General features: G+C 42.8%; 1 protein-coding gene across 4 annotated transcripts in view; it reads right to left on the reverse strand.

Moving 5' to 3' along the window:
* Window positions 1-358: 358 nt before the first annotated feature.
* The window catches only part of mtus2a (microtubule associated tumor suppressor candidate 2a), a 43,847-nt gene continuing 23,329 nt past the window's right edge, over window positions 359-20,876 (reverse strand). For 3 of the 4 annotated variants that reach the window (XM_048228596.1, XM_048228574.1, XM_048228582.1), the window contains exons 5-15: window positions 8,654-8,803; window positions 7,246-7,344; window positions 5,590-5,831; window positions 4,636-4,702; window positions 4,241-4,455; window positions 3,870-3,975; window positions 3,576-3,649; window positions 3,179-3,277; window positions 2,841-2,960; window positions 2,491-2,591; window positions 359-2,102 (exon numbers count right to left, since the gene is read on the reverse strand). In XM_048228596.1, the coding sequence (XP_048084553.1) occupies window positions 1,733-2,102; window positions 2,491-2,591; window positions 2,841-2,960; window positions 3,179-3,277; window positions 3,576-3,649; window positions 3,870-3,975; window positions 4,241-4,455; window positions 4,636-4,702; window positions 5,590-5,831; window positions 7,246-7,344; window positions 8,654-8,803 (1,643 nt within the window). In that variant the 3' untranslated portion in view covers window positions 359-1,732. The remainder of the gene's footprint in view (window positions 2,103-2,490; window positions 2,592-2,840; window positions 2,961-3,178; window positions 3,278-3,575; window positions 3,650-3,869; window positions 3,976-4,240; window positions 4,456-4,635; window positions 4,703-5,589; window positions 5,832-7,245; window positions 7,345-8,653; window positions 8,804-20,876) is intronic. The other variant, XM_048228589.1, reaches the window with a different exon arrangement.

Genomic DNA, 20,876 nt, shown 5'->3' on the forward strand with positions numbered 1-20,876 from the left:
GAAAGTTGTAGTATCATAACATCTACCCTCTCTACTCAGGATTTCATTATTTTATTTCCAGAAATATACATTCTCTACAAAATCCCCCACCTGGGTTTCACGGTAACAAGAATGTTGCCGGTGCAGAAATATATAGCTCAAAGTTCATAGGCTCAACTAGCCTGGGTTTCCCCATGCTGTCTTACGTACGCAATTTTATTCACGCTGCTAGGCAGCCTGGATTCCATGGACTTCGTTTTCACCTCAACGAAGGAATCAATCACAGAACGGAGGGGGGACAGCAAGACGATGTGACACAATCGAAGCTGTTATGAGCTCATTACAGACGATTTGATAGACAGACATTAAATTTCCAATAAACGGCTCTGGGCATTCGTAAACCACATCTCAAATACGAGAAAATGAATGTGTAGTTCCCAGACCCCATCTCAATGAGATGAGGTTTGGCGTTAGCCAGGCTAAGGCTCAACCACAGGCTGGTACATTCCTTTTTGTTAGCTATAGGGCAGAAAAGAAGCATTGGCCTCCATTCATTGGTCGTCATATGGGAGCTGGAGTTGGACCTGCATTAGTTTCCTATTTTCTTCAAAGGAAGCACCATGGCCAAAGGAAGTGTTTTCACTGGTGAGGAACCAACACTCTTTCAAGTAAATGGCTGTTATAGGCTAGCAGGAGCAGAATGGATCTGTATAGGCAGGCCTTAGGCTTCAGAGCATCACTGAAGAACTTTGAAGAGGGTTTGTGTCTGACTACATCTATTGCTCGGCTGCTACTTCCAAAATACATCTAAGAGTAGTTAACTTCATAGAGCCCTGCTTCGTCATCCCTGCTATGGTGTTGACTTTGAACTGTGCACCAAAGACTAGAGGTCATTTAAAAGTGAACCACACCAAGTGTTTTCTATACGCATTTCTGTGAGGTGACTGCATACAGAAGACGTGAGATCTGACTGACCGTTAATCTATGATAACAATCTAACAAAGAGTACTCTATTAGGTCATACAAGACTGGAAGACTTTCAAATGCACATGCATGAAGAGTAGGAAAGCATTAAATACATTTACTGTAGATACAAAGGCTAACATAAAGAATCATTGAGATTATTACAATTTCTATTTAAATACAGGTAAGTACATCCTCAGTGCTTGGTTCCTTGTGTGTATTTGTGTAAACTTACGAAATACAGAGAGGATGATGTCTCATGCCAGACGACCTGAGTGGAGGCAGACCAGAGAGGAGGTCTTCACTGCAACTCATGGAAGACCAAAGCAGAAGAGGAATGTTTAAAATGTCCACTGATAAATACTATAATCACCCAACCAAGGGGATAGAATATCCTACAAATAAATCTCTCTCTCTCTCTCATTCTCATACTCTCATTCTCATTTCCCAGTCTCCCAGCACTCTGTGTCTTAACTGCACAATTATCTCTTTCTCCTTTCTACCTCTCTCACTCTATTCTGCAAGTCTCTGACTCCCTCTCTCTCTCTCTCTCTCTCTCTCTCTCTCTCTCACTGTCTCTTTACTGCTTGAAAGTCAGACTATAAAACAAATAGAAAACCATTGTCTCTGGGCTCTGTGTGATCAAGTGATTAAAAAAAGGAACTGAGAGAGTAGCTGGTAGCTCAGGTCTGTCTGGCAGTATGCTGTTAGCGTAGCTCCTTGAGTCAGCGCTGGGAGGATGGGAGGTATACCTGTACGGTCCACATTCACACACTCCTGCCTCGCACCACTACTGTGTGTCGACACAGGGAGCCAGAGCTCTGGCGGGGGAGCACCTGGGGACCGGGCTGCCCGGTCCAGAGAGAGGCAGAGCCCGGTGGGTGGGGGTCCCGTGCCCCGATGAGAACCCGTGGGTGGGGGTGGCGGGTCCCGGCGAGTAGCTGTGGACGGGGGTCCCCGGGCCAGGCGAGTAGGTGTATGGGGGGATTTCGGCGGAGGCCGGGAAGAAGGCGGCGGTGGCGGCGCGGTGGCTGGGCGAAACGCAGGGTGACATCTGCAGGCGCCACCGCAGCTCCTCGTTGTTGCGGCTCAGACGCTTCTTCTCGTTGCTCTCCTTCTCCACCGACACCTGCAGAGTGGCGTTCTCCTCCGACAGATGCCTGCAAGACCACGCAAGCAGGGTTGACGAGCTGATGACGTGGTAAACTTAGTGCCACAGTTGATTATTTTACAGTTAGCTGCAGCACAACACAAGCACAGTCTTAGGCGGGGATCGGCCAGCGGCAAGTGGCAGCGGCAAACGTAACGCAACGATCAGACCATGATAAGTTGTATCTCGTTCCTAAGCAACACAAACGGTTTGTCAATTGAATACGCTCGCGTTGCGCTTTGAAAGTTCAATGCTCAGCTTGTTCAATGCTAGCGTTACGCCAGCGTTGCCACGGTTCCGCTGCCGAACCATAGAGAACAATAGGAAACCTGCTGCTTGCCGCTGGCTAATGTGATCCCAATTTGTGCTAAGGTGGAAGCGTTTGACTGCGGCCTGACCTGGAGATGGTTAGGTTGTGGTCAATGCGAGCCTTCAGGTCCTCATTCTGCTGCTGCAGCACTTGGACCCGTTCCTCCAGAGCCACGTTCTTATGGGCCTGCTCAAAGGGCAAAGTAGACACACAGCCTACCATTACATTCTTAAATAACCACAGATGGTTGCTTGACATACCAGCCATATGAGCCAAACTGCAATTATTTTACTGTAAATATCATCTAGACAGATGTTACATATTCTATTTCCTATAATTCAGACTAAAACAGAATCATTCAGACACTTCATTTTGAATGATCTGCAAGGACCTGATTGTCCAAAAAAGAACCATTCAGGGACGTCATTTTGAGCCTACCATTTTCTCGAGTTCTGAAATCTTTTTCTCCTGGTCATGAATCTGTTGGTTCTTCATCTCCAGAACTTCTTTCAAACTCTTCAAGTCCTCCTCTATGTACTGGTAAGGGGCTAGGGCATCCTACAACACAGTATAGCTTTTGTTAGACACTCTACCACCAATAAACCAATATAACAAAATGCTCAAAAAGGTGTACTATTTGTGTAATTTTGCTGGTTTTACTGTTTATTGTGTGTGTGTGTGTGTGTGTGTGTGTGTGTGTGTGTGTGTGTGTGTGTGTGTGTGTGTGTGTGTGTGTGTCTGCCTGCCTGTCTGTGTGTGAGTCTGTGAGACATTACCACTATCTGCTCATCAGCGCTCCTCCTGAGCGCTTCCTCAAACCTCTTGGCCTTGTCTTTGAGGGTCTGGTTCTGGAACGTCAGGGTGTCCACCTGGTCCTGGCAAAGCCAAACGACACACAGGGTCTCAGACCAGAAACAGCAGGGGCTGGTGCATACCTTTTATACTGGACATTCACACCACAGGACCGGCTGTCTGCCAGATGAGTGAGGGAGCCATATATAGTGTAGTGCAGTGGTAGTGTTGGTGTTTCATCCCAACAATGGGATTTGTGCCCATGGGGACGCAGGCTCGAGTCTGACCTGAGGTCATTTCCTGAACCCCACCCCTCCCCCACTCATTTCTCTTCACTATTCTATGTAATAAAAGATAAAAAGCCCCCGTGCAGTGCTGTACCTGTAGTGAGAGTCTAAACTCCTGGAAATCCTCCTCTAGTTTGCTCTTCTGCTGCTCATGGGCTTTCCTCAGGTCTGTGTAAACACACGCACGCATGCACGCACGCACGCACGCACACATGCACACACACATTCACACACGCACATATGCAAGCACACACACACACATGCAAGCACACACCACGCACAGTGGAAAGCGAATACATTCATTATACTGTAGTTTCACTGACATGCTGTTCTCTTGTGTGTATGGATTTCTGCATGGTCTCTCCCATAACCCCTCTCCATCACACACCTCTCATGGTACGGGTGTGTTCCTCCTGCAGAGTCGCCATAGTGAAGTTCTGCATGGTCTTCAGCTCATCCATGGCAGACGCATGATTCACACTCATCTCAGCAATCTAATGGGGGAGACACACACAGAAACAGACACACACACACACACACACACACACACACACACACACACAAACAAACACACACACACACACACACACACACACACACACACACACACACACACACACACACACACACACACACAAACACACATATTTCATACTTTGGTTCACCTTGCCACCTTGTATGTTTGACCATCTTCTCTTATACTTTACACGTATAAGAAAACCCTGTTAAACAGCCATTTCTTGGCTGTCAGCTACTGACCTGTTCCTGCTGCTGCGTCCTCAGCTCCTCCACCTCAGACTGATACTCTGCCCTGATGTGCTCCAGCTCGGATGAGTGGCGGCTCTCAAGCTCCGCCTCCAGGGCCGCAAGCTCCGCCTCCTGTTTCTCCTGCAGGCCTTGCACTTCCTGGTGGAAGTTGTGCTCGAGCTCAGCCTTCTCCTTCTGAACGTGCTCCAACTGCTCCCTGTTGCAGGCTGATGGACATACAGGCATTTACAAAGTAAACAAATAACCGAGTACACTTTTTCAGGAGATATTTTCAATTACACTCACAAAACAACCTTACACCTGAGCGCATGTGCACACACACACACACACACACACACACACACACACACACACACACACACACACACACACACAGAGGCACTCACCCACTTTATCCTTAATCCTGTCCAACTCCAGAGAGAGCTCCTTCTCCCTCTCAGAGGCTGTCTGGCTCTGAAATGTAAACGTATATAATTACTAATTAATTTGTGCAGAACTTTCTACAAATACAATCATTTACTGATTCAGGCACTCATACATAGGATATGAGTTTATTATATGTAACACAGAGATTATAATGAGTTGTTGACAACAAGAAGCCTGAAAATAAATGTGTCACTATTATTGATTCATAAAGGACAAAAACATTAACACAAATACACAGGCACCATTTTTTTTCCCCAAGATTTGAGCTTTCATATGAACCTTGAGCAGAAAGATCATTACATCATAGATCATCAAAGATCATAGTATGCTGTTCTAAGAGTGTTGCTGTATTTCTCCTGCACAGCAGGGGGCAGTGTGCCCACAATAAGCCCATGTGTATTCTGCCTGAGCCCACTGCAGTGGCGCTTGCCTATCGCTGCCTTCTCATTAACCGTTTAAGACATCCAATTCTGACATTATCTGGGTTAAAAATTCCTTTAATCTAATTTCACTGAGACTGCTGTCAGCATGGATCTTGGGAGGTTTTCTCTTTCTGCGAAAATACAGAATCTCTGTTCGGAATCAGGCCAAGCAGATTTTCTATTGAATTCAGCAAGCAACCTGTCTCATTTGTAACTGTTAAAGAAAAAGCTGGGTTTATTGCCTACTGGTTGAGTGAGCTCATAACAAGTTGACCCAATCCCCGCTCAATGCAATTATTGATGTTTCAGGTTTTAAAGCCCAGCAAGGCCAGGTGGGGCATGGGATACCTGCAGACACAGGTGCTGTGCTGGTGTGTGGGTTACCTGCAGACACAGGTGCTGTGTTGGTGTGTGGGATACCTGCAGACACAGGTGCTGTGCTGGTGTGTGGGTTACCTGCAGACACAGGTGCTGTGCTGGTGTGTGGGTTACCTGCAGACACAGGTGCTGTGTGCAGATGGCGAAGGCCTCCAGGCCCAGCGTGGTCTTCTTGAGCTCGGCACGCATCCGCTCCAGCTGCCTGGCCTGCTCCTCGCAGCGCTCCTGCAGACGCTGCACCTCCTCCTCTGACGGGCCCTCCTTCTGAGGAGCAGACGGCTCCGGGGCATTCTTATTGGGGGAGGTGCTGAGGGTCACCCTCTGGACCGCCGCCACGGGCCTCTGTCTGCTGGGGACTGGAGGTGGGGGTGGACAGACAGCAACAGTAATGAAGTAACAGAGAATGTACAGCGTATCCCATCGGTCAGTATAGGGATATGAATCCCCACAGGATGAACAGATGTGAATCAGAAGTACAAGCCCCACAGCCAGTGACAGCAGTCGATATAAAGAAATCTGAACGTTGGCCCATTCTGTTTAAAGCAACTTCCTGCATGATTCTAAGGAGCCATATAATAAAGACTTGTGTGATTTGGGGAAATGCACACCACCATGTCTAAAGCTGCGGACTTAGCAGAAATGACATTGGACCATCACAGTTCTGGGTCATGACAGCAGACAGCAGACCCCAGCACAGACTAATCAATATCAATGAGTTTGGCTGATCAGCAATTGACCAGCTGTTGAATGAATCGTAATTGTATTTGACCATCAAGCTGAGTTCTTGAGGCTGAACATTTTGTCAAAGCCCTGTTATTGGTTCTGCTTGTAGATGTATTATTTCATTCCCCATACTGCCCAACAAGGTTTGATTCACACTTCCTATTATTTTCTAAGAATCAGGTGACAGAGGGTGTAGTAGTGCTGGATATTGGAACTACATCTATAAAATCTATACCCCCTCCATCACTGCTTTTAAATCCAGGCTCAAAACCCACCTGTACTCTCCGGCCTTCCCTACCCTCTAATGTGCTATGCTAGCTTTCTGTGTCCTGCTGTTCTTTGTTTAATGTGTAGATGTATGTGTATATGTATTTTATTTTTTAGTTATTTTTATTTTATTATTATTCATTCAAGTATACACAGACATAGTATATGCAAAATATATGTGTATATGCAAGTATACTTGGCTAATAAACCTGATTTACACAAATGTGCTGTAAAAATAAATTGTACTTACTTTACTTACTTACTATATTACAGAACATAGCATTATTTTTCACCACTGACGCTGCTCCTAACATTCACTATATTCAGCACTATGTGGTTCTTCAATAAAAAAGGAATATGGACATGCTGAGATAAACATCTCACAACAGTGTATTGAGTAGGCAGACGTTACTTTTTCCTGAGTCAGTTCCAGTCAAACTAAGTGTCATACAGTACATGAAAATATAGAATGCTGTTTCCCACCTAGTCAACAACATTCTGTAGATTTTGGATTTATTGTGAGCATTTTTGTCTTGTGGGAAAAACACATACCCAAAAATCCAGTAAATACTGTATCTGCATTCATTTGTCCTAATGTTCTTTCTGATGTGCATTCTTAGTGGACAAGCCACAAAGAGGTGCTCCCACTAGCACTGTCAACAGACTGGGATAATTAGTGTTTCTGTTTCCCTTTGTAACTCTGGGCCTTTGTAGAGATTAAAGAATCACTCTATTAAATATGCCGGATAGCAGAGGGACATGATTTATTAATGTTTTTACCTGGTGATTGAGGTTTGGGGGAGACCACTGCTAGTCGTTTAGGGGAAGATAAAGCTGGTCGGGCAATTTCTGAATTCTTCTGCAGTTCCTTCTTAGAAGCTGTGGATGAGCAATTTATATGATATGCAATTCAGCACAAAATAATGCCATTTCCATCACATCAATAAATTATATATATATGCAGAAAGACAATCATAGATTGAAAGACATTGCAGAAATACAAAAAATGTGACTGCACTCGACAGACCATCGATCGAGGACATCCAATTTCACATACTCTCACCCCTTCTCTTTCCCCCTTTTTGTCTGCCCCTCTCTCCCATCCCCCTCTCCTGATGCTAGGTGGGCCATGGATCAATTTCAATATGATTCAGTGAAGCGCAAAATGGGTGCAGGGCCTTGTACTGGTCCAATCCCCCCCCCCTCTCCAAATTGCACCCCAAGGGCAGCTGACGCTGTCCCGTACAACCACAAAACATGTAATATTAATCTCATATCAGTGTCAAAGCTCAGCGCACATCACCTTCATGTGTTACAATACAGCAATGGGATTTGCATAATGTAATGAGTTGGTGGCTAAAGCCCATTCATAAACCCTAAAATATTCATATTAAAATGGTTAAATATAAAATATATAACTAAAGATTTCTACTTCTAGATTTCTATTCTTACTAGTATGGTTTGCACTTGGGGACTTTTGTGCTAAATCTGGAATCTGGATCTGATTGAAGGTGTGGTCTCGGAATCTGACTTTGTCAACACACACACACACACACACACACACACACACACACACACACACACACACACACGCACACATACACACAAGTCAAATTGCTTCAAGGAAATACATAATGTCCAACCAAGCCATACACTATTTCAACCAATCAGTATGTTGCTCCAGGGGCCAGAAAAGTGTAATTTGCTTGGTTGTTCTCAAATATCTAACAATCTTTAATAACAATCTTTTGCTGGAATCCAGGACTACAACTTTATATTATTGTGTGAGAAACCTTTCAAGCCAAAGCAATGCCTTGTGAAGCTGCAGCAATCACACAGTCTCCATACAGACTCATGAGGATTCAAGTTTATTTGTACCATCTGTAATCATACATTTGACAAGTTGTCTCCATATGGTGTATGTTACTCTCATTATCAAAGAGCAAAAATGTCTGGCCCTCATGAGACCAAATTTAACACCAAAATGAGGGTGACATGTCTCCAGATGTTTAACTATCGTCACAAAGAGCTGGTGTTGTTTCTCTTCACCTCCACCACACTGTCTGGCCCTCATGAGACAAAATTCAACACTACGTTAACACCCAAATGAAGATGACTTGTCTCCAGATGTTAAACCCTGTCTGATTCCTATGAGATTCAATACCATCAACCCCGACAGGTGACTCACCGGTGGCAGGTGGTGGGAGGAGAGAGCGGCGTTTTAGAGCGGGGGTGGCAGGCGGCTGGGGGCTGCCCTGATAGGACGCCCGAGTAGCGCCCCCTGGTGCTGGGGAGATGATCCTGTGGAACGGAGGCTCATCGCTCACACTGCTGGGGCCTGGGACAGAGAGAACATATACACTCAAACTGACACATACACAGATGTAGACTGCTGTTCACTGGGTGTTTGGCTAGGATCATTATCACTGAGTTACACATTTTTGAATCTTTCAGCTAAAATTGTAATCTTTTCTGACCCGTGGATTAGATCCTCATTACTCAGTTCACAGAGCAAGACCACTAGGGGATTAAAAACTAGGATCTCAGAACATCGCAGTGCTATTCGAAATGGTGTAACATCTAGCCCTGTAGCTGTATATTTCATGAATGCTAAACACACTGTTTCCAGTCTAAAATATATAGGGATTGAGGCAATCAAGTGTCCACGTAGAGAACTTTTTGGATATTTATGTTGGATACCTTAGCTCCTAGAGGTCTCAACGAAGAATTTGATATTAGACCTTTTTTAGGGTAACATGGTTTTCTCGAACCTGGTATTTGTTTTCTCCTCCTATCTCCCCCTGAATAGTGTATCTGGTACTCTGTGACTTTGTTGTTCTCCTACAAATACGGATTGATTCTGTCTCACTGAATATGTGGTCCTCACCTCCTAGTTTATAATGTACAATGTATTTTGAGATAAAAACAGATGCCTCTAGTTTGTCTTGGAGAGTTTGAGATTACCCACAATTTTACTTGAATATGTTGCAAAGTAAAGTAAAAACATACTTTCTAACATATATGTATGTTTTTTTTAAAGTTGATATGTATAGTAGAATACTGCACTTTGAATGAAATGGTAAATATATGGTGATCTGATGTGTGGATTGTATATGTGAGTATTTACACCCATAATAAAGGAATTATTATATTATATGTACTGGCGATATGGTGTATATTGTATATTGATGAATTGATTGTATATGTGTATTGTTGATGCACATGGGCATGGTGCAATATTCTATTTCTTCTATTTTAATTAATTGTGTAATGGATCCTGCAACCTAATTGTAATCACGTGACAAATGTAATTTAAAAGGGCAGCTGTGTAACACTTGGTTGGAAGGGCCGTAAGGGCTTGAAACGTTACCAAAATAAAAAATACTTCAATGGGAGCTCTACAGTGTGCGGATCTTCACTTTGACAGTTCACAGAGCACTGTTCAGGGTGAGTACTATTGTTCCTTGTAGTGCTGTCCTTAGTTGGGCAAAGGGGGATTCTGTGAAGTAGTTTCTGTAGTAGTTAGATTCTGTAGAATGACAGGACAACAGAATAGACAGATTGGACAGATCAGATCGTTCTTTACGGCTCGAGAGTTACAGCTCTACTGGGTTTCTCTGAAACTCTGAGTGTTAATTATTTTGGGTGTTAATATTACACGAGGGGGACTATTGAACCCTGTGGTCAGGCATTTTGGCCCTGAAAGCAGTGATGGACGAAGTACACAAATCCTTACTTGAGTGAAAGTAGAGATAAATATGGTTAAATGTTACTTCAGTAAAAGTAGAAGTCCTCCTTTTACATTTCCACTTGAGTGGAAGTACAAAAGTACTTGCCCTCAAATGTACTTAAGTACTGAAAGTAAGTCCTGAAATGTATTATGACTAATACAGTTGCATTTCTTTTGTTGAAATGATTCGGCACTGGCATTCATTGAGCCTTACTCCTTCTTTCGAGGACAAAATCAACTAAGAATTGTTGTATGTAGAAAGAACTAAAAACAAACTAATGTGATACCTTATCTTAGATACTTCAAAGTAACCACTTTTTGTTTTGTTGAATGCTTTACACTTGCATCATGGCATCATGAGGCTAGTTATGTTAACATCAATATTGTGAAAAGGGGTCAACAAGGTACAGTACATAGTGAATATAATAATAACATAGGCAACACGTTATCTAAAGCCTAGCTCGCTTAATAGGAAATACACATGTAAGTACACATGTATTTGGGCAGTCTTTTTTCCAAAAGGAACTTCAGCTGTACTTCAGTTGTCACAAAGGAACTTCAGCTGTACTTCAGTTGTCACAAAATGTAGTGGAGTAAAAAGTAAGATATTTGGCCAAGAAATGTACTGGAGTAAAAGTAAAAAGTTTAACAAAATTGAAATACTCAAGTAAAGTACAGATACATGAAAAAGCGACTTAAGGAAAGGAAAGGAAATATATGTGCACACACACACACACACACACACACACACACACACACACACACACACACACACACACACACACACAAGCTTATGCATGCATTTGCATACAGAGATGATCACTCATTTGGGTGATGAGGGACGTTATAGATAAAAGTAACTCTAAACCATACAGTATGTGGGTGCAGTCTCACCTATCTTTGTAATGGGGAAAGGATACTGGAACTGACCACATTGTAGATTACATGACATTACAGATACAAATGATTATTAAATGGGTTTGAGAGCGGTGATCTAGTCAGTATAAAGTAAAAATGCATATCATCATAAAAGGGAGAGGACATTTTACTCTTAGAGGGGAGGGCTTCACACTACACACTGACTTGAGATCTTGTGTGAGTGCACTCTGTATGTGCTCTTATTGATCATATTGATGCTCTACTTTCTTGTGGAAGAAACAGGAGACACAAACATCACAAACAGGAGCTTTTTGTTTTTCAGCCGTTTCCATGTGTGTCAACTCAGGCTCTGTGTCCCCACCTAAGAGCACACATCAATTACCTGAGAAAGAGCATTGATGTCCTTTAAATGCAACGCTTCAGTCTATGGGTACCCCACCCCCATCAATAATCTCCACAATCGCTCTGCGGCGAAGGAACGGAAAAGAAAATTAACCAGCCCATAAACCCCAGCTCCTCTCTCTCTCTCTCTCTCTCTCTCTCAGAGTTGATTAAATGCAGCCAGACTCACACACTACACCTGCATATGAGGTTTGCTGCCGTAAAGATAAAAAAAGGGGAAAATATGGGCTGCTGACTTGACCTTGATTACACCATAGATTTTTAGTGGTGCAGGATTTAAAGGGATGAGCTATGGGGTTATGAAGTGAGACTTTCCTGGAGAGTTGTACAGGGGGCTGCTCTCTCGCTGCCACAGACTAAGATGAATTAGCCCTCCAGGTCTCACCTCAGCATTTTCTACTTCTATTGTTACTCCTGTGTGTGTGTCTCATACATTAAATCAGACTGTCCAAGACTTAAGGGAAAACTGGGTAAGGTGTGTGATTTTGTTAACTTTGTAAAATATATACAAAAATATATGATCATATGACTAGCTCCCTCTCATCCAACCAGCAACTTCATGAGAGATCTCTCCCCAGCAACCTCCATCCTGATGTTTGTTTTTAGGCTGGCTCTATGTGAGCTGTGTCACATTGGAAGATACCAAACAATGGAGCTGCTAATCTTTATCCCACCACCTCTGCAGAGGAAGGAGCCCAGAACAATCATGTTAGTTTGGGCAGCAAACGCCTCATGCTCTACTCACTTTCATTATGTCCGATCATCTCAGATGCTAACATACAAAGCATACAAAAAAGTTTTAAAATAATCACAGTGAATTTTGAGGATAAATGAAACTGAAGATGAAAATTAAACCACATTCCAAACGTGGAGAACAGAGGAGATACTAAAGAGCAGCCCATGTAGCAGCATCCGCCAGGCTCCGGGCCAGAGTACGAAGCCTACCCACCAGAGAGCCCGGGAAAAAACAGCAGCCGCTTCTTAGAAGGATTACGATGCAGAGGCAGGGCGGGAGGAGAAAGGCCTCCTATTGGTTGAGCACGATTCAAACAGGCCTCCTATTGGTGCGCGGGTGGAAATGTGCCCGTGAACATCAGCCACTTTAAAGCACGGCCCCCCTGGTGTGTGGACCGTGCAGAAGTGGGTTAGCTGCTCCGAGGCACGCCAGCACCAGCACCAGCGCCAGCCAAAGATTCCTCTTTCTGTCTCTCTACTCTACTCTACCCAGGCTGAGGCTCTCTGTAATCCTGTTCTGTGGGATGTGTTTATCGAGGGGTGCCAAAAAGCAGCCACCACCAAGCCAGCCACAATACTAAGCAGACATTTCAGCTGTGTTAAAGAGTACTTGTTTTGGCTTATCATTGCAGAGAGAGAGAGAGAGAGAGAGAGAGAGAGAGAGAGAGAGAGAGAGAGAGAGAGAGAGAGAGAGATGGGGGTATCATAATCTATGGATATGGTAAAGTTAACAGACATTCCTATGCTATATCTAGCTGGCACTCTTACTCTTACCCTTGCTGGTGGGCAGCCGTGGCCTACTGGTTAGCGCTTCGGACTTGGAACTGGAGGGTTGCCAGTTCGAACCCCGACCAGTAGGAAGTGGCTGAAGTGCCCCAAATTTCCCTCACGAATTATTTTGATCCAAAAGAGTATATATACTTATACTCACAAGTGCATACAAATATATACCACTGATTCTTGAGATAAGGGACAAAACATGTCCCCCATCAAAATGTTGCAATTTCCTTTAAAAAACAATACATTATTTCATTTAAAAAGGCTTTAAAAGTTGGATATGAAAGAATTGTGTATGTTTAGACTTTTAGTTTTGGCTATATTTATATTATTTCATAGTAATTTTATAAAATACCGGCACTGTACTATGAAAGCCCATGCAAATGAACTCGTCCTCCGCAGAGGTTACAGTATCAAACTGCAAAAATAAAGTGTTTTAAAATGCCCAAAATGCACAAATATGATTATGAGGTTAATTGGATGGCTTAATAAAATATCACAAATTACATTGCATTATTTTATACATTAACAACAGTCTTTCAAAATCTGTCCTCAATTCATGTCAACTCCGTCAGATATTTTTCAAATTCGAAATAAATCGGTCCATTGATGTAGATATAGAACACCAAGATGTGAAAGTTGATTTTTTGCATCGTCGTGGTCCTACTGACAATTTTTACCCTAAATATGGGAGGAGGGTAGCCTAGAAATCTAGACGTACCCTAGCAGCAGCAAATGTAATTTGCAGCCAGGGTAGTCTAGGAACTCTCTGTTGGCTTGTGAGCTGAAAAAAATCAAACTTTGATCAGGCCAATCATATTGTCTGTAGAGTCAGTGGGCGGGCTTAACATAATGATATTAGTTATGATGAGTTGCGACGGTTCCACATGAATTCCCTGCTACTTGAAAACAAAAAAGATGGATGCTGATGCTGGAAAACAGCGGTCTTTGAATCACGACTGGAGTTAAGCTTTTTTTTTAAGTTGGCAAAAGTTTGATCAACTAGCCAACAAGCTCCGCTGGTGGGAAAGCGCATGGGACTCATGAGATGTAGGCAGTGTTGGGAAGGATACTTTCAAAAAGTATTCTGTTACAAAATACAGAATAGCCTACATGCCCAAAAATGTATTTTGTAACGTATTCAATCTGAGTAACGTATTCTGAATACTTGGATTACTTCTGCATTGATTTGCAATGCAGCCATCAAATCCTGCTTACTAAACAGGCCTATTCTGGTGTGTTCTTCTGTTCCAAATGGCTAAACCCTGCTGAAAAAACCAGCTAGAAACCAGCTTATGCTGGTAGCTGGTTTTAGCTGGTCTGTGCTGGTTTTCTTATAGCTCTTGCTGGTCTTTGCTGGTGTAGCTGGTTGGGCCACCAGCTGGATATGCTGGTGTGACCATCTGAGGAAGCTGGTCATGCTGGTGTGACCAGCCTGTCTTGTGGGATACAGCTGGTGCAAGATGGTCATGCTGGTGACCAGCCTGTCAAGCTGGTCATGCTGGTTTGCTAGAATGACCAACATAAGCTGGCATGGCCAGTTAAACCAGCACTATAGACCAGCAACACCAGCTAAAATGACCAGCTTGAGGTGGTATGACAAGCAAAACCAGCTGAATTACCATCATAAGCTGGGAAAACCAGCTGAAGGTATGTTTTCACAAGAGTTTTGCTGGTCTAGTAGGTCAACCATCATAGGGTGGTCAAACAAGCTGGTCAACCAGCAAACCCCCTTTAGCTGGTCAGGCTGTTTTTTTTCAACAGGGAAGTGTTAGGCCCATTTAGGAGAATGTAAAGTAAACAAAGCTACCAGATACAACTATAAAATAGCAAGGTGACCAGTAAAACTACAGCAGGCAACTAGGCTAGGAGGAGGGATGTCTGTTTCTGTCCAGTGAAAGATTTTGAAACTGACAGGGACAGCTTGTTCCCTGTTCAACACCTCTTATCCAATGTCCAAGTCCCGCAGGTTAGACAAACTATTATATATAAATATCTAATACTTGGCTCTACACCGAAGGCAGTAATGACAGATAAAACACTATATGTACTTACTTACTGAGAGAAATTGGAACAGATCATAGAACTTACTTGCCTGAGGTCCTGTAGAACATTTTTTGTTTGAAGTTTGATACTCTTTCCCTTGATACTGCCATGTCAAAACTAGTGAAATTTTTCTAGTGAAACTAGTTTGATTCTCGATTAGTTTGTCAACACCGTCAATTGTGTGTCAACACCGTAAGATGGAGGTTTTTCTTTTTAATAAAAAAATGTATATTTATTTCGTTGAATTGAGTGTGTTCATACATTAAAACACCAACTTATCTACATGCATCAGTGTCTTGTGTGCTCAAAACTAATTGTATATATTAAAAATTAAAAAATAGTAAACTAAATTAAGGTAATTTAAAATGGCTTATTTCAAAACAATGTAAAATGATATTAAAAGTGTATATAATGCAATTTATCACTAAACCTTGCTAAGGCACACCATTTCTACACACTTAAAGACTTTAGAGTGTTGTTGAATTGACCAAACACACAAAAAAACATATTTTCATGTGTCCGACGGAGTTGACAAATGACAAGTTACTAAGTCAGTAAATGTCAATTTTTATAAAAAGTGGTTAATAAAAAACCTGTTCCTTTTCAGGCATGATAGATGAGATCTATGTTTATGATGATATCCAATTCAAATTAATGTAGTATTGATTTTTTGTTTGTCACTTTTTGGTTTCACATGAAAGATGTGAAGTGGCCATTGTGGCCGGGAAACATTGCACACTGCTGACACGTATGGACTAATGAAGACAAATGCTGAGCTGGGAGCGCGTAGGAAAAAGCAGCGATGCAGCTGCACGGCACTGACACGTCTGGGGGCCAGAGACCACAAGGCAAAAGCAAACACTCACTGGCCTGAGATGTCTAGAAGACCACTAGGCCTAGCCTGGCACTGGTTTACTTACAAATGTACAACAGAGAAACACTTTAAAACTGGCTGCTGGTGTAGAAAGCTTATGTAGACTATCGAGCCACAAGGTATGGACACTTGACACTTTGCTTAGAAAGGTTTCTGTCAGGATCTGGTTAAGTTTGTGCCACCCTGGTGGCCATTTTGTGTATTGTCCTGTGTTTGTTTTTGCCTGTTCCCCATGTGCTTTGTGTTCCCTGCCTGTCACCTGTCTTTGTCTCCGCCCCATCTCCTTATTTGATCTGTGCTTCCTGTCTTGTTGTTTTCCCTCCATTTCTGCCTCCTCACCTGTTCCCTGTTATTGTCTCGTTGGTTTCGTCCAGTCCTCTGTCTTTCTGTTAATTGGTATGTGTATTTCTACCCTCCTGTTTCTCTGTTCCCTGTTGGATTGTCTCTCTGTTTGTCTAGTCAAAGTCCTGTATGTAAGTAGTAAGTCTTTAAATGTTAAGTTTGTGTTAATAATAAATTGTGTTTTGTCTGTAATTCTGCCTGGTGGAGTCTTGCACTTGGGTCCTCCTGCACAATCATGACAGTTTCACCTATGGAAAATACTAGTTTATTATTAGGATTGGAGGGGAGGGGACTGGGGACCAGAGGCTTCCCCAAGCTACGCTGCTATGAGACAAAGCTAAGTCTGCTGCTTGGCTAGTGACCAAATGAAAAAAAATGTCGCTGAAGGGAATCCCTATGCCTACTAACCTAGACCAACAACACATTTAAAGAGACGGGTCAGGAAGGATCTGTGCTTCTTCGTCTGAACTTCTAAATTCCAAACAGGCAGATAGAATAAATCACCTGATCAGGGTAACAGGTCACATCATTGGCTTGGGTGAGGATTTAATCCAGACCTTGTTCACAATATTCTATCGCATCCAAGCTGCACAGTTCTTCTAATGTTCTTCTCATTAGTGCATTACAAAGTACATTGTGAGTCACTGACAAGCACAGATAGCGCCCAGAAGCACTGGTAGAAACAAAACTCTTGTGACTCATCACATAGCCTGCTACAAAGATAATTCTAGAGAATGTTCTGGAACCATCCTGATCAGAACATATTTCTATCGTGATTGAGATACGAGGATATGACTATCTGCAGTATCTGAGCACTTCATATAAATGATGCCTGACATCTCGTCTGATTCTTAATGCCCAAACAGAGAAGGGATATTAAAATAGATCCCAGATATTAGTAATACCAACGTTTGGTTTTCTGATAGCCCAGACTCAGTAAAATCCAACTGTTAATACAGTCAGTGATTACAATAACAAATGTGTTCAGCGTGATTGGCTACATATATGGCAGTAATCTCATAAATAGACAGAGGACCAAATAGGAAATGGGATGTTTCCAAAACTGGAGTGACGCAAGGAAAAGTAAGTCACACAGCCTGCTCAGCACAGCTGGGGTCCCGGCCAGAGACACTGAGGAGGCATGCATTATACAGTAGATGACTGTGGAAAAGCTCAGGACCACATCTCCAAAACAGAGCAGGCAACCTGAGGAGTGGGGCCGGGGTTTAGTACTTGTAAAGATTTGGCATGACTCCCGATTCAGTGTTGAAGTGAGTGCTCTTCAGGGCAAGACAAATCCCTCTTTACACTGACTACACACATAGATTTGTTTACAACAAAGAAATGGATTATATTAAACCTGGTTTCAAATACTTCCGAAAAAGTGTACGTTTTTCTCTGACAGTATTTTCTCTAAGGCAAGGCTATCTTTAAATGACGCAGAGGCATGTAATCCAAAAATTTCACAGATAAATTATTGATGACAGTAAGTCAGCATTTGTGTATACATGGCAACCGTAGCACAAACAGGTTTTGTAGGTCAGTGGAGAGTTTTGTGTTAAAACAGTTACCTATTTTTGGTGTGTTATTTCTATGAATAATAAAACATGTCAAAACGTGCCCTACAGTATATTCTGTTTGGTGGTTTTCACAAAACCATCCAGCAGTGTTGAGTCATTTGTGAATAAAATGGAGACAAATGGGCTTCTAGTTGGATGTTCTGCATCTGTCAGCATTTCCTCAAGATTTCCTCTGCATTCAAAAGTGGCTACTCACTCAAACTTTGTTCTGTAGTAGGTTATGTTATATAACTCCAATTACTGTTATGCAAGTTTCGATCAAAAGTGCTCTACATAAGTTTGGTTTGTATAACTACAAGGTAACATTTGATCCACACTGTTGTTTTAAGTCTCTTTCAACCTTTTTAGAAACAAATCAAATTCAGTAAGCGATTATTCAAAATTAATTATTCAAAATCCTTTCAGCTGCCATATCTGCTGTTGGATTTGTCTAAGTCTCCTTTACGCCTTTGTTGTGTGTGTAAAACCATCTGTTCTCTACCAGACTGAGTGTATCACAGGACAGATCTGTGCCACAGCATCTGCACTCTCACAACTGTCTGATGTGCCTCTGGAGGCCCCTCTCTTAGTTTCTCGGTACCTCTGTGCATCCCACCATCATCAGACACTCTCTTCATCTCTCGGTACCTCCGTGCATCCCACCATCATCAGACACTCTCTTTCTCTCTGTATCGGTACCTCTGTGCATCCCACCATCATCAGACACTCTCTTTCTCTCTGTCTCGGTACCTCTGTGCATCCCACCATCATCAGACACTCTCTTCATCTCTCGGTACCTCCGTGCATCCCACCATCATCAGACACTCTCTTTCTCTCTGTCTCGGTACCTCTGTGCATCACTCCATCAACCTCTGCGTGAACCTGTCTCTCTCCTCAGTCTCCCAGGACTATCTCCTATCAGATCTCATAGAAGACAGCCAACTATAGAACTGATCTGGCCCAAATCTAAATGGATGACAGCCGACTCTAGGGTTGATCCGGCTCTGATCCGGCTCTGATCTGGCCCAGATCTGGCATGTATGGAGGAACAGGCCTAGCACAGATCTGAGATTGATCTGACAGCCAACTGCTATCTGGGTCTCCTCTCTCTAGTCCTTTTTTCACACATCTTAACACCTCTATTCTCTCTCACACACTCACACACACACACACACGCACAAACACACATACACACACACACACACATACACACACACACACATTATTCCTCCATTCTGTTCTATACTGTGTGCCCTTGCTTGTCAGAGAAGGACAAAATGCAATGCCACTTGGGATTCCATTTTAAATATAGCCACAGAATGTGGGAATGCGATGTGAAAAGGTTTGGTTTCTTTGACAGGCTTTGAGAAATTGTGTTCATACACCATTTTTTTGTTCTGTGGACATCAGTGAAGCGTGAAATGAAGGTCAGAGTTGGGGAAAATACGAATATAAAACAAGAGTATAACAAAGTTCATAGTGAAATCCATCTATTATATCAAACTTTATTATCTCCGGGCCTAACTGACACATTGTCTATTATACAAGTCCTGGATGGAGGGGAGCTCACATATACTGATGCCCTAGGCTGTCCATATAGGGTGTAATGTGTGTGCACAACCTTTAACAGAGCTCAACTGGCTCTACCTCACTGCTGAACAACAAACCTCAGTGCACTTTATGACTAGACTGCTTCTCACTGTCTACACTTGCATATGACCAAGGCTGAAGGACATATCCTTTCTTTAACCATTTACACACTCACACCACAAGAGAAGAAAGGGGTAGAGATGCTTCCTAAAACGTGCTTGTTGACTGACACACTACATGAGAGAGCACACCAAAACCACAACAAAATAAACGAGTCGTGAAAATAAAAAATAAAAAACTAGTAATGATGATGAAAAGAGGGCATGCACATCCAGTAGATGGGATGTTCTCCAGTGACAAGGGTTTCACCACTATGGGATGTTGCTGTTTCTATGTGTCCCAGCAACAGGCTTTGCCACACACACAGGCCTATCTCCCCCACCACTAGATGATAATTCCTGTGTGTGATCTCCCAGATATTGTAGATGTTTTCAGATGATAATCCACAACAGAATCGATTTCGAGATCCTCAGCCTTGGGGAGACTCGACCCATTAAAAACATTCAATTTCCCGAGCGGTGTCACCAATCTGGCGACTGGCAGAGGATGTGGGGAGTGGGGACATCGGAGTACATATTGAGCTTTAACTCAATCCTGTCTGCAGCTGAGTAAACACATGTGACAGTCTCATCACTCCAGCCCACACATCTCACTCCGCACCCTCCACTCCAAACCTGCTCCAGCCAATTACACGCAAGCCCTTTATCGTACTGGGACCGGCAAATCAATTTCTGCTCTTTTGCCTATATGGGCTCCTTGAGAGGCCTGATGGTTGTTAGCACCTTGATATAGGCTGCATCAATCCTGCTTAGACAATTAGGCTCACAGCCATGCATTATGCAAAACCACAGGGAAGAAATGCATCTGTGTTTAAGATGCAGATGGGATGCTTTTTAGAGGGAGCATGCTTGGCATACAGTATGTAACTCTAAATGGTCATCATTTAGACAAAAATAGTATACACAGTGAGGAGAATAATAAATGTGTACAATTAATTTATCAACATCTATATGTATATACAGTACTTCTAAATGTGTTACAATTAGCAAGTATTACTGTGTACAAAGCTAGTACTGGGACAATTTGAATTTGTGCCTTGAATTCTGTCTATACCCCTTCCCCTCTGTTTGAGGCTGGAATTGTCTCTGGGGAAACCGGCCACCTCTGAACAAACACAGCCCTGTAAACATCAAATAATTTGCTGTCATCAATTATGTTTTCTTGTTAACATCACAAAGGTCAGGTCACTAAGGTCAATAGCAGCTAATTGCTTTGAATTGTCTGAGTCTTCCAACATCTGTTTGATAACTTTTCATAACTAAGTCAACTGCCAGTAGGGCAATATTTTTTTGTAAAGTGTGTGTTTCCAAAAGGCTCAAGGGATTCCAGGGGCTTCAGAGGAAAACAGAATTTTGAA

Source organism: Alosa alosa, chromosome 2 (assembly GCF_017589495.1).
Source record: "Alosa alosa isolate M-15738 ecotype Scorff River chromosome 2, AALO_Geno_1.1, whole genome shotgun sequence".
Lineage (NCBI taxonomy): Eukaryota > Metazoa > Chordata > Actinopteri > Clupeiformes > Clupeidae > Alosa > Alosa alosa.